This window comes from Leptosomus discolor, chromosome 1 (assembly GCF_034619465.1).
Source record: "Leptosomus discolor isolate bLepDis1 chromosome 1, bLepDis1.hap2, whole genome shotgun sequence".
Taxonomy (NCBI): domain Eukaryota; kingdom Metazoa; phylum Chordata; class Aves; order Leptosomiformes; family Leptosomidae; genus Leptosomus; species Leptosomus discolor.
In genome coordinates this window covers 138,463,069-138,482,259 of record NC_141391.1, presented here as the reverse complement: position 1 = coordinate 138,482,259, position 19,191 = coordinate 138,463,069, and the positions used below count along the sequence as shown (strand labels likewise).

At 43.7% G+C, this 19,191-nt stretch overlaps 1 protein-coding gene across 1 annotated transcript in view; it reads right to left on the bottom strand.

Moving 5' to 3' along the window:
- Window positions 1-5,532: 5,532 nt before the first annotated feature.
- Window positions 5,533-19,191, bottom strand: part of LOC104347009 (potassium voltage-gated channel subfamily KQT member 1) — a 518,893-nt gene continuing 505,234 nt past the window's right edge. Inside the window, exon 16 of the mRNA XM_086465940.1 lies at window positions 5,533-5,688. Within this exon, the coding sequence (XP_086322066.1) occupies window positions 5,533-5,688 (156 nt within the window). The remainder of the gene's footprint in view (window positions 5,689-19,191) is intronic.

The following is a 19,191-nucleotide window of genomic DNA, read 5'->3' as shown; positions in this document are numbered from 1 at the left end:
TAATAGGAGATTCAAAAATTAGTTAGACTTTGTTCTCTCTTTCAGAGAGTTTAATATATCCAGCTACGTTTGACTGTCCCTTGACTAAGAAATGAGGTTGCTTTGACTAAGAAAAGAGGTTGCACTTCAGTCAGGCTGAGAGGAACTCAAACCTTTTCCTACCACGGAGGTAGAACGGTACCATCTTGTTTAGTTTTGCTGACTGGGCTCTGCTTGAGCTAGAAATGATGCCTGAGAGACATCTCCACCCAGGCCCTTCACCGTGCTTTTACTGGGCCGTTACAATGATTTTAGCATATACTCCTTCAGAATACTAAATGCAATTTTGATGACTGAGATTCTTCACCCAACGGCATTTTAGTCGCTAAAACATGCTTTTATTTTTAGACAGGCTGTTTGGAAGAGTGCTGACTGAGCCCTGCCATTTAGGGTTCCATGCACATCCTAAATATATTTATGAGTGCAGACCCTTCAGGGTCTAGTTTGAAACACCAGTGAGAAGAGAAAACTGTTTGAGGTACTGAGAAAAGAAACACCAAAAGAATCCTGCTCATTCTCCATAGCTAGTGAGCTGGGAGCTTAGTCATGGCTCTACAGAGGTAGGAGGGACTTCCAGCACAGGCTCCTCTGTTGATGCCAGGGCAAGGCAGGTGGATGGAAAACATCCAGGGCCACTAAATGGACTCAGTTCTGAAATTAGATGTCTCCAGAGACTGACACAGTATTCCAGAGGAGGCAGCAAATTTCTGATCTGTGACCCATATCAGCTGGTTTGGGGGCACAGTTACCTTTTCTCAGGAATGAAAGCCCCCAGCTGAGGAAAGCTGAACTTTTTATCCCTCCTTGCTGCAGCCTTATCATATGCAGGACTTTAATCCCACACATCACTTCAGAAATATCGCCGTTAAAGATCTGGGTATACATTTTGAGATAAGATTGGTTCACGATAATATTACTGACTGTGTAATTATGGAAATGAGAAAATAATCTCCTCAGGCTTTGTTGTAATGACTTCTGAGCATCTTGCATCATCATAGGCAGACAGCAGGCTTCAGGATGCCATGCATTATTAAAAAGAATGTGGAAAATCTTGTTTTGGTTGGTGTCAATGTCTCTGGTAAGGGAGGACACCATGTATCTTCACAGTGAAACTGGACCAGGTAGAAAAACATGTGATCTTTTTGAAAATAAATAGCTAATCTTTACTTGATCTTCTGTTCTCTTGTCTTTTGATGCATCGGTAAACTGCATTCCTGACAGCCACCCCTGCTGATACTGTGGCCTTGAGAGACCTTGGCTGCCTCTGTTTTGAACCAAAAGACAGTGTAGGACCATTGCAGACCTGGCTGCACAGTGCAGATAACTTCATCGGATCATGTTAATTCATGGTATTATTACCATTTTACTGATGCAAGAAGAGTTGCTGTAGGAATGAGCTTGCTTGTAGGTATGTACTCTCTGGTCAGCAGCTGGGTGTGTGATGTCTGTGCTGGACTCACATCATGGAGAAATTAATAGGATGAATATCAGTGCACTAGTGTTAGTGGGAACGGAGGTGAAAACACAGGAATGGGCTTCCCTGGGTATACTTTCTGTAATTTTGCTTTGTGTTAGAGCCACTGCTGAGAGGGAACGATCGATATCACACCCATTTTTACAAAGGGTAATAAGGAGGATGCTGGGAACTGCTGACTAGTCAGCCTCACCTTAGTGCCCAGTAAGATCATGGAACAGACCCTCCTCAAAGTTATGCTGAAGCATATGGAAGACAAGGAGGTGATTAGAGATAGCCAAAATGGCTTCACCATGGGCAAATCATGCCTGAATAATCTAGTGATTTCTAGTGTAGATGATATCTACAATGAGATGACTGCATCAGCTGGGGAAGAGCAACTGATGTCATCTACCTGGACTTCTGTAAAGCCTTTGATAGGCTCCCCCATAACATTCTTACCTGTAATTAGAGAGATATAGATGGAAAATTAGATGGATAAGGAATCGGCTGGATAGTTGCATCCAGAGTTTCATTTAACAGCTCAATGTCAAAATGGAAACCAGTGACAAGTGATGTCCCTCAGGGGTCTGTATCGGGACAAATACTATTTAACTTCTTCATTAATGACACAGATAGTGGGATCGAGTGCACCCTTAGCAGATTTGTGAATGATACCAGGCTGAGTGGTGCAGCTGGAGGAAAGGGATGCCATCCAGAGGGACCTTGGTAGGCTTGAGGAGTGGGCCCATGTGAACTTCATGAAGTACAACAAGGCCAAGTGCAAGGTCCTGCACTTGAGTCGGGGCAATCTCCAATGTCACTACAGACTGAGTAGTGAGTGGTTTGAGAGCAGCCCTGAGGAGAAGGACTTGGGCGTGCTGGTGGCTGGAAAATCAGACATGAGCCTGCAATGTGCTCTTGCAGCACAAAAAGCCACCCATATCCTAGGTAGCATAAAAAGAAGTGTGGCCAGCATGTTGAGAGAGGTGATTCTGCCCCTCTGCTCTGGTGAGACCCCACCTGGAGTACTGCGTTCAGCTCTGGGGCCCTCAGTACAAGACAGACATGAACTAGGGCATGTCCAGAGGAGTGCCACAGAAATGGTCAGAGGGCTAGGACACCTGTCCTATGAAGAAAGTCTGAGAGAGTTGGGGGTTGTTCTGACATCCTGACAAAAACTTACTGAGTAGAAGTCAGTTCTTGCCTTGGGAAATCATAGCTTGCTGATGAATGTTTGCTGATAGCACATCTTGGTAGAGGGGCACTCAAAATACTCATGAGATGCAAATGTATTATTATGCAGTCTGTTCTCTGCTCAGAAGAAGGGTCAGGTAGTATTACCAGATGGTCGCATCAGTGTCACTCCTGGATGCTTTTACCCCTGGGCAATCAGGAAGATTTTGCTGGATGGCAACTTCTCTTAGCTGTGGGTGTGGAGATTTGCTTAAGTAAGGCTAACCTATGTTGCTGTTATTTTTTTACCGTTAATCTCATCGTATGTGTATGAAAATGGGTGTCTCCCACCAGTTGTCTTCCTTCCTCGCTGTAGTTTATTCAGGCCACACCCTTATCTCTCCATCGTGGCAATAATGATGGTCATGGTCACGTGTTGGTGGTGCTGTCTGAACATGTTATGCCACACTGCAGTGTTTGGAGTGGCCAGCTGTAAAGCAGATGGACGGCCAGCACTGCTGGATTTTCAAACCCTTAAAGGCTCAGGCTCTGGCTTCACTGAAGAGTTGCTGGGGAAACTTTGGCTTGTATTTTTTTTTTTTAAAAAAGACACGTGCATGCACATGCACACACACATATGAACAAACACTGACACACATTCTTTTTTTCTGAAGGGACCACTCTGTGCCTTTTTCTCCTTTTCTCCCACCCACTCATCCCTTCTGACACTCTCAGTAGCTGATACCACTTATATTTTATTTAACTGTATTTTCCAGGAAAGGGCATTTAGTGTGTTTTCCAGGCACTTCAGAGTAGTAGGTGTTACTCTATGTATACTTCTAGTGAGACTCCTTAATAAGTAAAACACTCTTGCCATCCTTGGTCCACCAGTGACCATGCATACTGCTCACACAAATATCTGCAGGGTACCAGAATGAAGTTTCACGTTGTGTTTGCCACAGAAGTCCTTGAGCCCTTCTGCTGAAAGCTGCACTGCTTGTCTTATGAACCTCTGTGGCAAAGGGATCTCCAGGGAGATTTTTTTTTTCCTGTGGTCAATGAAACGGTACCTACATTTGGTGTCCTGTTGCCCATTTAACTCTCAGTGGCAGAAGCTCGTGACCCTGACTCAAAGCCAGGAGCAACTCAATGCTCTGACAATGATTATTTACCATTTTCCCATGTTACATGCTGTATTTGGTCATGTTCAGTAACTCTGTAGTAATCAGACAAGATGGAACGACGGCTTGTCAGCTGATTTAATTAAAACCACATTGCTTTTTTTTTTTATTGCCTCTCACACATCATTAATATTCTGTCTAAGACGCGCCTGCAATCTAAAGATTGGAATCAGTCTCATTGTGCTCTTTCCAAGCTTGAATTCCCAGACACACAAACCTGGGAAAGAGTTTTAAAGGGACAGGTAATAGTTAGAAGCTAATTTGATTACATTGAAATGGACCGTCATTGGTCCAAATAAACACTTATTAAGGGACCAGTCTTTCAGGTTGCTTTTAAACACAGTGCAGGCTTTGCTCTTTGCTTCCATGGGTATGAGTGGGAATAGAATATATTTAGGATTTCCCAGGAATCAGGTCTTCGCTCGGCAGACTTCTGCTCATTCAAATGGTTGGTTATGCAAATATATTAAAAAGACTTGAGTAAATAACACTACACTTTTTTTAGCTTGGTTTTTTGTTTGTTTTTTTTTTTATTATTTTTTTTATTTATTTACATATTTAGCAACAGTGTTGTATCATTCCTTTTCTGGAGTGCCAGGTAAGTTCCATTTCACAGTGACAGTGTATCAACCAGCATACACACTTGATCTACAATCAGATTACAAGGAAAAAAAATATCTAGCATTTTAAATTATATACAGGAGTTTATTTAAACAGCGATTAACTTTCATCAACAGTATGTGCATTTCTGTTTTCTTTAAGAAACGCTGCCATTCCCAATCACAGCTGCAGCCCTCTGCTACTCAGTGACTTGAATAGAGCTTTACAGATATTTCACAGCCAATTATCGTTTAGGTTTCTTATGTTAAAATTAAGGTAACTGGAGTCAACAACCACTGCTGAATGAAGGTAAAAGCTTGAGAACATTTTGCATAACAGTCATCAGCGTAGCTGATAGCTATTACAGTGTTCTTGTGCAGTAAGCCTACGCAGATACTATCTCTCTTGTCTGTCTGTTCCAACATGCATCTCATCTCATTTGCAACCCTTTGCTTTAATTAGCTGAAGTCTTTGCTTCAGCCTTTCATATGTCAACCAGCCTGTGTACACTTCCATATTTTTAATCAGTAGCCTGTTGTCTTTACTTTGTCATTCGCACTAGCATATAAATCTGCCCTTCTTATGATCCTCACTGCTTGGTAGAAGTCAAAACATGCTGTTTAATTTTCCTGTTCACTGATTTCCATTTGTTTCATGTTCAAATGCTGGCTCTTTTCCCCGTTTTGGGCATGCTATGAGCATTAAACTTAGTGATTAAATGCCAAAAAACCAGTCCTTTTCCCCTTCTGCGCCCACAAATGGGTCATCCTAACCCTCGCTCCAATGCTTACCTCAACAGTGTGCCCTGTGCATGTGCAGTCAGCCTAAGTGGGGCTAGCTGCATGGGGCCACCACAGGCTGACAGAGGTTAGCTAATGACGGCTAATAAAACAGGTGCAAAACTTATGTGCTCTTCTAGGGTCATGACTGGCTTCTTGCTGTTGCTTCTCATTTTTTTTATTTAATCTACTACAGTAGTATATTTAATTTCACCTAGGACACAGCCAAATCTTGAGACACCAAGACTTAAAAATAACCGGATGTAAAAGAATGAGAGGGTGACATGTGGATGTCCTCCAGCTTTCAAATTTTCCAGTTCACTGGGGGGGAATCCGAGGTTGTCTGTAGCTGTGTGACAGGTGGGGCGGCTGGCCCTGACATCTGTGCCTGTGGTTGATCCCCAAACTGAGCCTGGAGCATGTTCAGGATGTCATCTAGCTTCTGGTCCATCTGCATGACCTGTTAAGGAATCAGAAAGCAGACGAGCTGTCAAATGGTTGCACATGCTTCTGGTGTGAAGCATTCATGGCCAAAAGCTCTGGAATCATGAAGCCTGGCAGGGAGCATGGGCGTCTGAGAACCACCAGCTCCTCTGAGTTTTGTGTAGTCTGTTGCTCTGGAAAGATCAAATGACGCTACGAAGTCACAGGCAAGGGTGTAAAGCCATGTGAAGTGGCAGCAGAAGGACAGGACATTGGTGGCCTGACGACTTGACCACTCGAATCAGCCATTTTGTCTCTCAGACTTTTCCAAGGGCTGCCAACTTCTCTCGGTGATGATACATCCTGCAAGTATCTGCCCTGAAACTCTCTTTCGCTCTTCAGTTTATCATAAATTTTTTTCCCACTACCTCTCCCAGCGCTTCACCAGCCCTAGTTGTAGGACATCATGCTTTCCATTACTGGCTCGGGAAACAAAACAGCTCCCCTCCCTTCACACTGTAAATAGATGCCTCTGTGATACATGTTACAGTCAGAGATCCTACCAGATATGGTGTTTATTCCCAGGCATTGTTAGGAGGATAGCCTACTAAAAAACACATAATATACCAATGACTTCATGAAAAAGAACAACCATTCTATAGGAAGCTTGACATGCTAATCCCTCCTCTCATTTCTTTGCTTTCCAGCTGAAATTTCTCAGGCATAGTCCCTAGGCAGAGGATTTTTTCCTGGTTATCATTTTTAAACAGGGAAAGGTGAATCTGGATTTTTAAGGGGATGCTGCTGTCATACTTCCAACCACTTTTTTGAAATTCTGGCCTTTTCTAGGAGTGCCAAGCAGGCATTATCCTGTTGTGCTGGTAGTGCTTGCCTCCACTGCAAGTGGCATCCCACTCACCTTAGCACCAGCCAGTGGAATAGGCTAGGGACTGATGACTCCTCTAGTTTGCTCTAAAGGCAAAACTGTGGCCATCATCATGTAAACAACTGGGATCGCTTCTAACGATGCTTGAATACAGTGCAGCTTTGTGTAATAGATGAGCCCAAGAAGAATAAGCATTTTGAATAACACTGGATGGTTCACTTTAGTTATCTGCTGTGAAACTTTGAGCCTCTGAAAACTGTGATCTGTCCCAGTGGGTCTAATAAACTGCGATAGCAAACCTTTTAAAGTGATAACAGATCTAAACTGAGCTTTCATTAAAAAGGGAGACAGAGAGAATGAGAGAGAGAAGGATTCCAGCCTTTCTCTGTGCAAAGATAACTTTGGAAATAGTCATTGGCAGCATGGACTGAAAGTTTAGCAGACTGAGATTGTTTTAAAAACCAAGGCAAAGAAAATCACCTTATCTGCTTTCCACTCCTCTGCCTTTTCTCACTCCAAGTGTTGGCTCCCCCAGGGGCCCCTCAAACCTTAAGGTACCAGGAGCTTATTCAATTTATATCATTTTGGCAACCCCTATTCTGTCCGATATACAACCTGCTGGGGGAAGGAGGAGTGGAGTATCTCTTCTACCTCATGGAGGGAGGGATGTGCTCATCTCTCATTTCTACTTTCATGACTACTATCTTCTAGTAGAGAAGCCCTTCTCTCTGCTTCTGCTTTAGTGTGGGTGTGGGTTATCTAAGGCAGTATTTTCTAGCAGCAAGGAGGGAGTATTTAGGGCATGGGTTAGACAGCATTGCCTTTCACTACAATTTCTGCCCGAGTGCTTTCAGGTTCATGGCTGGCACTGCCTGAGCAGTGACCAGGGTGGGCAGGGCAAGGTGTGCAGGCATGGCAGGATGAGGCTGCTCACTGCAGCCGCCCCAGGTGCAGGGCAGTTGGTACCAAGCCTGGCTTGGGATGAATCACAGTCGAACACCAACTTGAGTAGATATTGATGCTGTTTGGTTGAGGGCAAGGGAGCGTGGCAGAGGCTGTGTCTGGCAGAGGTGCAGCCACCTCCGGGACAGCCTGACCCCATGCCACCAGTAGCATTTCTGCCTTTTCCAATATGTAATGAGCTGCTAGGAGAGAGTGGTCAATGCTGCTGTGGCAGATCTCTCTCTCTCTCTGGTGTGGTCACCGGCAGAAGCACTGACAGTGCTCTCATCTTGGGCACAACAGCTACATATTCTGCTCAGCGTTAACTTGGTTGGAAGCCTGGGAGTCACTAGTGGTTTAAGGGTTAAGCAGCATGGAATTAATTTAAAAACCACAGCCTTTATTTTCTCCTCCATTCTTGAAAAGCCTGTTTGGCTGATGCTGGTAATGACTCAACAGAATCTTTCTTAAGCAGAAATGTTGCGCAGAGCAGAAACTAAAGCAGAACTAATACATTACAGTAGGGTAACAAGAGGTGTAGGCAGGGAAATGGGATCAGGCAGATGAAAGAACTTTTGGGGCTTTCTTTTGTGAGGCTTTGTTGATTTTGATCTGCACGCTTGATCTTAGATAAGCTACGCCTGCATATTCCATATCATTTAAACTTGCTGTATTTCTCTGTATTTTGCCAACTCAGTGAAAGAATGTGATGGGGAATAATTTTATGCACTTTTCTTTCCAGGAGAAGAGGAGGGTGGAGGACGTAAATACTCATTTCTAGGGAGGGAAAACTAAAAATTCATACATAAGGGAGTAGATTACACTACACCTCTATCACATCTTCCGCACAAGGATCTGCAAATATTTCCTGGACATTAACAAATGAAGCTGCTCGGTTCTCCTGTGTCAACATGAGAGAGTTTTAACGATAATTTTTGACATTAGAAGCAGGACACTGAAAAATTAAGTGACTTATAAGAAGATGTGGTCAGTGGCAGAGCTCTTCTAATCTTTGTATTTTGTACACAGGCTCCAGCCACCACTTTCTGTTTTCAGATGCTCTAAAATATGCCTTACTTTGAACATGCAACTAGACTGGTAAAACTTTAGTCAGAAAGACAAGTACCTTGTCGAATTGAAGCCTATTAAAAAGCGGTGAAATTTGGAGGCTGGGTAACTGTGATTAAGGAGTGATGAAAGGGGACCTGTGGACACTTCAAGGCTTGACTGGTCAGTAAAATGACTTGCAGGATTAGAAGACTTTTCACATGGGTGAAGGTTTTTCACAAGAGGCCTCATTTTAGCTTTCTCCAAAACCACCTAGCAGCTATTACTTTCCTTAAGCCGAAATGGAACGGGTTGCTGTTTTGAGTAACACACCCAGACAAGTGTGTGGGCAAAGGGTTAAATTGTGCAACATGTTTTTCGGTTGAGTAAAGTGAGAAGCCATCCAGGGCTGGCCGCAGCTTTCCAGAGAGATGTGATATGGCCCTTGCAGGCTCAGTGGAGACAGGTGAGTTTGGCAGCTGTCCATGGGCAAATGGCAACAACACTTCTGTTCTCCCACATCACAAAAGCGCTCTGGAGATGATCTATAAAATTGTTAAAATGCTTTAACATCCTTTCAACTGCCCTGTAGAAAGGAGACTTGCAAAAGCAGTTTAAAATATTACAGTGTTGTTACTGGGGCTATGAGGTGAGCTGAAGGAGTGTTGAGATGTATATTCATTTTAACATGCCCTGTGAAAGGGGGCTGGGCTCCATGGTGACATACAGGACTGTAAAATGTCTTGCAACCATCTCCAGTGAGTTACAGCCAGCCATGAAGGGGAACTAGGTTACTCAGCCTGCGGTGTCAGAGCCATCCCTGCCCTCCACCTTGAGCACAAGGTTGGCTTTCAATACCTATGTGCTGGTTGAGGTTGCTTTTGAGCTTCTGTTTGTGAAAGCTGGTGTCTCTAAATACCTCTTTTTACCTTGGTGGGCTCCTGTTGCAGAAATGCCTTGCAGAGAAGGGGGCCCTAGGAATGGCAACAGCATGGAGGAGGCGGGCTGGATTGTGCTGGGGAGAGAGGTTGTGGAGTCTTCTTCTCTGGAGACATTCAAAACCCACCTGGACGTGTTCCTGTGTGATCTACTCTAGGTGGTCCTGCTCTGGCAGGGGGATTGGACAAGACGATCTTTCGAGATCCCTTCCAACCCCTAACATTCTGTGAGTCTGTGATTTGCTACATGCTGGACAGATTCCTAACTCCCCTGAGAACTTTTTTCTGACATGTTTTGCACAGGCACACTATAAAAAAAAATGCATGTGTGGAAAACTCAGTTGGAGTGGCCACATGGTCTCCCGCAATTCATCTCACTTTAAGCCAGAAAAATCCCTCCCTCTAGGTTTTGCCTATCTTTTTAATATGATTTCTGGAGGCTGGGAAAGCCAGTATCAATTATGTGCACAACACACTGACTTGAGCTATTTCCAGAGGAGCAGCAGAAGGGGAAGACAGTCTGCTGGAGCACTGAAGTAGATCTGTAAACCTACAAACACGATCATATGTTGCTAAATAGGTGGAGCTTTGTATCAAAAGATAAACCCCATAAATCAAATAAAGTTGCTATCACCTCCTTAAGGCTCTGCGCTCTCCCTGTCTGTAGCAGTCCCACCTGATCAAAATGGCTCAGCTGTACATCCTTTGCGCAGTTGTCTGCAACATGTCTGGATTGCTGGTACTGGGAATGCAGCACGAAATGGAGAAGGGAGAGGAGATAGCCCAGTTTGTGTTACCAATCAAAATGTTATGGCGCAACAGCAAGTTCTGCTTTTGGTTAAGCTGGATTGACTTTGGCTTCCTGTTTGCCTCACTCAAGTGGGGAAAACTATGAAGCTGTGCCCACAGGACAGCCCAAGGTGTTGTGGCAGGGGTGGAGGACTGGAAGAGACACTGTATTATTGAACCTCAACCTCTGCTATCAGAGCCACTGTATGACGGGTGCTTTGGTTCTGGAAGCTCCACAAGACATCCAGGCTTCCTTTCCTCAATGCACAGCCCTCATCCCACAACAAACTGCAAAACTAAGTTTTCTGTCCTGCAAATGGACGACCAAGAGCCACCAAAGCACAGTGGGCCACAGGAGGTGAGTGAGGGCATTCCCAGAGTCTCTGCAAGGTGTTATATGACATTTTCCAGCTGACACTGAAAAGCCAACCACATCTGGGGCCACAGCTGCTGTGGCCATGCAAATACAACATCCCAGCCCAGGGTTTCCAAACCTCCAGAGTCCTCAGCTCAGCCCAGTGAACACCCCTTCTCTAGCAGTGTCCCAACTCTGGGCTCACAGGTTTACCACCACATAGACGTGTACCCCCAAGACCCTACCATTCCCTCTGTCTTCAGCCTTTGCTACAGCTCCTGGCTCCCAAGGCAGCTAAAATGAAGCAGGATCCACTTGCTGCAGCTCTGACTTAAAAACACTTGATTTGAGGGCTCTAATACCAACTGCTTGGAAAAGAGTCATCTGATGGGTAGGATTTATTTTGGATGATAAGAGTGTATGTGAATCTTTGTCTCCCATGAGCTATTCTACCTGCATGTACTTATTTCTGAATATTCCCAGCTTGTTGTCTGTGATAGGTCACCTAAGGTCTAGTTCATAGGAGAAAATGGTATTAATTTAGTAAAATCAGTTGTGATTTAGTTGAACTAGTGCAATCCATTTTATGGATGCTTCCATTTCTGACTCGTATAACATATTGGTTTAGCTTAAGCTTGTTATCCAGAAATTCATGCCATTTTCTCATGTTGACCAGGTCTGTCACATGATTTTTCTTCTCATACCAGATGGTGGACTGATCTGATTAGATGCTGTAAAGCCTATATTTAGCTTCATATGCACATCTGGTCTTGTAGCTTCTCTCTGCCTACAGTTACACCCAATTATTCAAACATACTAATTGCTTATTGTATGGTTCGAAGGCTGAACTGTTTATTTAGGAATCACTTTATTTTTTAGACATCCTTGGGTGGATTTATTGCTGTCCAGAGGCTGCTGATTCTGGGAAGGGAAACCTTTTCTCTACAGCACTGCATGCAAAACTACCTCTCTCTCACCTTGCTTGTCCCCTGTTAGAGAAATTTCACTGAGGTGAAATGCTGAAGCCACTGAAACTTTTTTTCCTTGTTAGCACGGCCAGACTATGCAAATGTTGGTGTAGCCTGCTGGTAGCTGTCTGTGAGGAATCAAATGTCCAAGCCAGCCATAGAGACCACGACTCGTTTGGGGAGATGTCTCTTGTGCAAGGTGTGTCTCTAGTGCAGCCTTTGTGAGCCTGGTCCAACAAAACGCTTATGGATGTGTTAGCTTGAAGCATGTGAAGAGTCTTGCTGAGTTCACCAAATATTTAAGTGCTTTGCTGGACTGGAGCCAGAATGGTCAATAGTTCACAAGACTATTCCTTTAGGATAAGCTTGTGGAGTCTCCTAAAGTACTCATACACACATATGCACAGAAATATATCTACACCACCATTTTTCAAGTCTCAGGAGTGATAATTGGCATCTACCGTGGCATCCTTCATGAAATGACTTGGGCATTCATATTAGCAGAGAACTAGCAGCTTGTCTCTCCTCTTAAAACAACAACAACAACAACAAGAGGGATTTGATGAACAGGCTCCCATTAACTGACTGTTTTTGGGATGACTTGTAACAAATTTGGAATTGGCCTCAATCCTAAAATGATGCTGTATCCCAGGTGGCACGTACACAGGGAAACATCTCACTGTGGTATATCAATGTCTCATAGCCAACTGTCAGCAATCCCTGCCCCAACACTGAGCTGTGAGTTCCTCACTTCATTCTGCTGAGGGCGCAAACAGTGCAGAATGACCAGCTTGTGTCAACGGGAGCTTTTGCCGCTAACCTCAAAGGTCAGGTAGAGAGGTACATGAGTAGAAGCTACACAAAACCCACTTTCATGACAGTCTGTTGTTCTGGCAGACCCAATTCTCCATGAACACCAAAAAATATATAAACCACCACACTGTCTTGTTTGACTTATTCCGTGTACCCCTTAGCAGATATCAGTTGTTTATTTTCATTCCATGAAACTTATCTAGATAAGTCCACAATTTTCCAGGCCTCCCTTCCTTTATCCCAAACATCCCCACCCATTCTTAGGTCAGGTGTTACAACCTCTGGTGGCCTAGAATATAGTAATCTTTATTTTAAGTATAGCTTCATTTATTTTGGTTTCCATCTACCTTTCCTGTTTTAAATGGAAACACAAAAGTCTATCCCTCTGCACTTTGTTCCTGGGGTATTTCCTGTTGGTACCCTTTTGGTGAGCATTATATGTTTATATTTCCTATGCCACAGTTGCACTGATGAACCTTTGCAGTAAGACCTGTGTCTGTGGTTGCTGCTTCTGGTGTAAGATGCCATTTGCTTAATCGCTAAGCAACTCTCGAGAGTTCGGCCCTGCGTTTCTAAAGCAGGCCTGGTCAGCACACAGATTATGTTAGCAGTGTTACTGCTTCAGGGATGGTGTGATATATTTTTTTTTTTTTTAATGAATCCTGGCTTCCTAAGCAAACAAAGTTTAGCTGATGATGTATCTATGTATATGTTGTCACAGCAGCTTTGGAGTGAGCTGGCCAGCTTCAGACACATTTGCAGAGACAGAGTCCTTCCAGATGAAAAGTTTGGACAGATTTCTGAAAATCCAGCACTTGTGTAGAAGACAGACATCCAAACTACTGCCTCATTGAAGGAAGGGCAGAAAAGGAAGGTGAACTGTATTATTAGACCCCAGAGAATCCACACAGGATGCCCTGACCACAGGAAAAGCTTTATTCAGCTCTTGCCCCTTATTAGCCTCGGATAATCAACCACAAAATACAGACCCACAGGAAACCAGGCAGTGTAATTTCTACTGCTCCCAGAAGTACTTATTCCTAGCTGAAGAAATTCAAGTGATGCCACTCTTTCAGCGGACACAACAGTAACTTTCCACAGCCACCGTTGTGCTGCAGCACTCGGCTGCTGGCTGTGCTGTAACTACTGTGGGAGTTTGTCTCATTTTCGCTATTTGCACGTGCACCTGTGTGTCTGTTCACAGCCAGTGCTTTGAAACGTTTGGTTTTTTTTCCCCTGATTTTTCCCGGTAGGTAAATCAGACTCTGCAGAACTGTCTTTCTCCTGATTTACATACATAAATGGTTATTTTTGTTGTTGCAGGACATTTCGTTCTTCACCCTCTTCCAGATCCTGCTCAGATCCTCCCTGTAATCTTGCCATCTCTTTGCGACATCGCTCTTCAGCCACACCCTGCATGACGCACTGCCATTTCTCAGCATATTGTATTGTGTGGCTACAGGTCCTGCTGCAAAACCAGTGTGGAAAGAAACAACACACAAAAATAACAAAGCTAGTCCAGCCTCAAAGGTGGATATGCAGTTACTGTGAGTCACACCTTAATTTCACAATAAAGCAACCTTGGAACTTACACTCCAAGATGCTGATTAATTTAATTTTTAAACGCCTAAACAATACTGGACTGAGGAAAACAAGAGAAAGAAAATGCAGCACTGAGTATTTCAATGGTGCCAAAGGAGCACTGAGAAAGAAGTGACCTTAGCCTTTCACTAGACAGACGTGATAAGCTCAGCATTTTAGACGGGTGTGGTGAACTCAGTGTTTGTGCCTTGCCTAACCCTTTGAAGGGATGGTATCATGCCTTCTATGGTCTGATTGTTTTGCCTTTACTTTCGCTTTTTTGAGCTCTATTAAATCTCCTCCATGAGAACAAAATCTAGTCCCATCAGCCTCATGGCTAGATAGGCGTCACAAGTTCCTGCAATGGGGAGAACACTTCGGACTGCACTGCAGCTGGTCTGTTTCTTCTCAGCTTAGTTGCAAGGATTACTTACTGGTACTGAAATCAGTGAGTGAATTCCTTTAATCCAGGACTACTGTTCTAACATCTAGCTAAGGTAGCTTCTAGCATCAGCATCTAGCTGATGGACTGTGTATGGCAAGGTAATATTTATATGCCTTATAGCACATATTGATACACAACTGCCCTCCATCAACACTCACACACACAAAGCTTTACTTCAAATTATCAGTCCATCTTTTCTTATAGGTTGGCAAGAAAGGCAAAGAGAGAGGGAGAGGGAGTGTTGTTATTGGGCGGAGCACAGGCATTACGGTGATGGCGATCTAGATAGTAAGACATGTAGGTACTAGAAAAGTTCCAGGCAGTTCTTGTAGGACTAGACCAGGACTTCATAAACCCAAGCTCCAGTCTACTTCTCAGAATGGTCTTTTTGCATTGAGGACAAGTCACTTCCTGGATGAGCATCATCAATATTTGTTAACTACATGGATCAAATAATTTGCCATTTCTTATCTTTCTGACATGAAATCACATGAAATTGGATAGGTTTGAGTCTTGATACAAAACAAAAGTCACAGACCTACAAAAGATAAGAGTAATCTAAAATGGGGACTGAAACGCTTGCCGTAGGAAGGAAGTAAGTTGTACTGAAAAAAGATCAGTCCCTGTTGGAAGAGGACAGGAGGAGAGAAGATTGTGGTGCTCCTTTGTCTTTCCTGTCTTCGACTTTTTGAGGATTGAAATGGACATGGCAGAGCAAGGCTGGGAGTGTGGCATAGTGGTCGTGCCAGGAAAAAATAATTAATCAGTAAGCAGAAGGATGATTGTCTGGAGATCAGAGGGTTTCACTGAGAGACCACTGTCTGGGTTTCTACTTTCAGCTTTGTGAAAGAATTATCATACCATTTTAGCCAAACCCTGTAGCAAAATTAAGGGCTGGTCTGTGTGCAGATTTGTGCTGATGTCAGGAAATCAAGCCTACAACCTTTCTTTCTCTGTTGCAGGGAAGCTGTGCCTGGACACTCATTTTGATGTGCCCTATTTCAGTGAAAGCGATGAAGTAAGCTTGATAGGATCTAACTCATAAGGGTCTTGGAAAGTGGAAACTGTACCTTGTACTATGCACCGTCGAAAAGGACAAATGAAAACTTCTGCCCTTATTTCTTCTTTACTTTGTGTGGGACAGAGGTCCCCTTTATGTAGCAAGTTCACTGAAACTCTCACACCATTTGAAGGATGCCGCAGCCTTGCTTAACGCACACAATGCAATTTGAGGAAGAAGCTACAGAAGCACAACGTGGTGTTATGTATTTAAATCATGAGGATTACAAAACACCATTGTTTGCTCATTAAAACACAGAAACCCAAAGCAAGTAAAATATTATCAGACAGTGCTGATTGAGGGTGTAGATGTTCTTGATTCTTACTGATTCAAACATGCTTTGCTGAACCCTTTGGTTTTAGCTTGTCTGGCTTATCTGTCATTTAATGGATTTTACTAGCTTGCTTGTGTATACCAGGCCTGATTAACAGCACTGTCACACACATATTTTTAATGTATTCTTGAAAAAGTCACGGCGAGTGGGTGGACTCTGGACTGTCTGGTTCAGTTTTGCAGCCGCAGTGACCTAACGTTGAGGGTGTCTATCTGTCTGTTCAGTCATACCAAGCCACAGCCTTTGGTCCCGGATCAGCAAAAGCCACAGGCATAAACTGTGCAGGAAAAGCAACTACACAGCAAGAAACAGTTCATGACTTGAGCTGAGATTGCTCAGCACCTGGAAGGGTCTGAGCAATATGTGGGGTGTGACAGCATAAGTCAGTGCATAAGCTGGCTATAGCTACAGTAACTGTGGATGCAGAACATCAGAAGAGATTTCAGGGACAATCAATTTGACTGGATTTGTCTTTTTTTCTCCTTCCCAAGCTAGAGAATTAATTGCATAATACGCTCTGTAGCTAAGGAGATGTCCATGGGCATTTAAAACACTGACTGAGAATAGGAGACTGAGTAAAGCAGATTTTCCAATTCCAGAATCTCAATGGTGGACATTTTCCATTCCTTTTGTGCTTGAAAAATAACAGAGAATTTTGAAAAATCAGCATGGCTACATCCCCAGGGGAGACTCAAATAAAGCATTAATTAAAGCAAAGAAAGGGAGGTGCCTTATTTGAACTCTGCTGAGCTAGATGGATTACCTATGAAAGCTGGCATTGACAGGACAGCTGTATGAAGAAGCCTGTGGCAGAAGTACCGGTGTCTTATACAAACAACAGGAGACAGGGCGGGAGACGCAAAGCCATAATTGCCAGATAGATTTCTTCCTCATGAGGCATATGCTAAGTCAGCAGAAACCTGCTTCAGTTTTCTGTTGCAAGGCACTACACTGTTAATTAACGAAAAAAAAAAAAGCCGATTATACCTACTATCACTCTTACAGCTCTTTAGCCTTATACTGCAGGGAATACTGCTGGGAAGAAGAGTATTATAGATCTTGTTTGGAGAAACAATAATTTTTCTCTTGCATGTGTCTTCTTTTTCATATATCATTGCAAAGAAAAAGCACAGCAATAAAAAGGGACATGTATTAACATGAACATTGAGGTGTAGGAATATGAAAATGGCCTGGTGAGATTTCATTGTCCCAGCATTTAGTAAAATAATTTAAACTGGTGCTGCAGTTTAATTAAGATTTTGGGTTACCGGCTTTTTTGAGGTTCTAGAGGTGGAACTGGGAAGCCATGGAGTTCTTTATGCAACTTTCTGCCGTGAGGGAAAAAAAGATCTTTTTCAGGACAATAGGCTAAAGTTTGTTAACAAAATAGGTACCTGTTGGGACTACCGAGAACCCCACAGATTTAATTGCTTATCCTCACATCTACTTGCTCTTTTATTAATTTTACTCACCATGAACTATGACTTTGATCTACTGACTCAATATAATCTATAATATGTCTAAGCTGTATTTAAAGATGCCTGGTTATTTGTTTTTCTGCAGTGTTTCTCATCCTTTCAGAGCAAGTTTGTTTAACTCCATATGGAACCAGTCACCAGTGAGAAGGAAAATAAGATATCTATCTTTTTGCTAATTAATACTTTAGAAAGCTTTCACTTTCATGTTTTAATGCATATTAAAGATCCCAGCTGTGACTGTGTGCTTGTCTTTCTGCATCATATAGTTGAATCAAAAATGACCATCACCATGAATCCATGACATCGAGGCTCTGGTTTTGGCTGCCTGACCACTGTGCTTGGATCCTTCACTGCATGCCCAGCCTCTAAACCAGGATGAAAAAGCATGCTTAAGCCCTGCTGCTGCTGATAGGCATGGTCATGCCTGCCCCAGCTGTACCCTCCTGCCCTCCCTGTGCTATACATGTCCGTGGTCCAGCTTTGGCTGGTCTCAGGAGCAAGCTCAGGAGAGCTGTGCAGCACAGCAAAGACTATCCATGTTGGAAAGCTGCCTCCAGCCTGGATCCTAGGGCCATGAATGCCTCCTCCTCCATGCTTAAATGACTCTCTTACTGTTTGCAGGTTACACAGGAACAGAGGGAAAAAGCAAAAGCCCTAAGTGAACAAGGGTCATATGCTATGCTCCAGCTGAGGCATTTGTGCACCCTGCCAAAAAACCTGGGGTTCTTCACCCTGCTTTCCCTTAGCTCTGGTATCATCAGCTGAAATGTTCATAGTAAGACACACAACTACTTTTTTTATGGGAATCTGAGCTAAGGTTTTAATTACTGTTAATAAGGAAGTGGATTTTCCCTCCTGCAAAAAGATTCAAAATAAAAAAACCACCCCGGACCCCCAGACTATGCCAAACCTGGGCAAAAGCAAATAATTTCTTTTCCATGAAATCTAAATTTTTCTCTTTATTATTTTGTAATAATTTGCAGAAGACAAAAATCACTGTGAAATACATGCCTCCACAACTTTTCATTTTGAAAACACTGAAATACCTCCATTCAAATCTTCACTTGTTTTTACTTATTGTTCCTAAAAAGTTCATAAAAATCAATATGATTTTCTGTAATACACCAGATCCTGCAAATTTTGCCAGGGAAGCTGCATTTGAATGTAAAAGCTCCTGCCAGCTCTAGTTCAAACACTTGTGACTTAGCATATGCCAAAAGCACATGTGGTCTTGCACAGACAGACAGCGTGGGAGCCCCAGGAGCCAGCCTCACTTGCACAGCCTATGGAGAAGTCTGGGAGACCTGCAAGCCAGGACCCAGGAGGTCTCTACTCCTCTGAGATGTTGGATGCTCTGGTAGGGGCACCAGGCCATAGCTGGCACTGTGCCGAGCCCTGGAACGGGCAGGTTCACTTTGGTACTCCCCTCCTCTCCTGGTGATGGGGGGAGATGTCTGCACCTCCTCTCTCCTGGCCAGAGCAGCTGCCGTGCTTTGCACTAGTTGTCTGCTGCTCTTTATCACAGGCAGGGAGTGGAAGTGTCTTGATTCAAAATACTTTTTTATGATGCATTTATTGGCAACCAGCTATTTAAAAAGCTGTCCTATACCCTGCTAGCCCCAGGCAGAGCCCCATGTACATCCCCTGGGTGCAGGGCTTCCCCCAATCTGGGGAGGCTGTTACTCTCCCTGCCCCTCTGATTTTGGCCCCAGTGCATGGTATTACCTCACTTACCAGCCTTGGGCTGTTTGGCCACTAAGCATCATCACTATTTTGGGGCTGGAGCCCTTCACCTCTGCCCCCAGCCCTTACAAGAGAGGCAGAGGGGAGAGCATACGTGTGCATAAGGGGATAAGATTGAAGGCTTGCACATCTGTGCTGCCAGTCAAAACACTGTGCTTCCC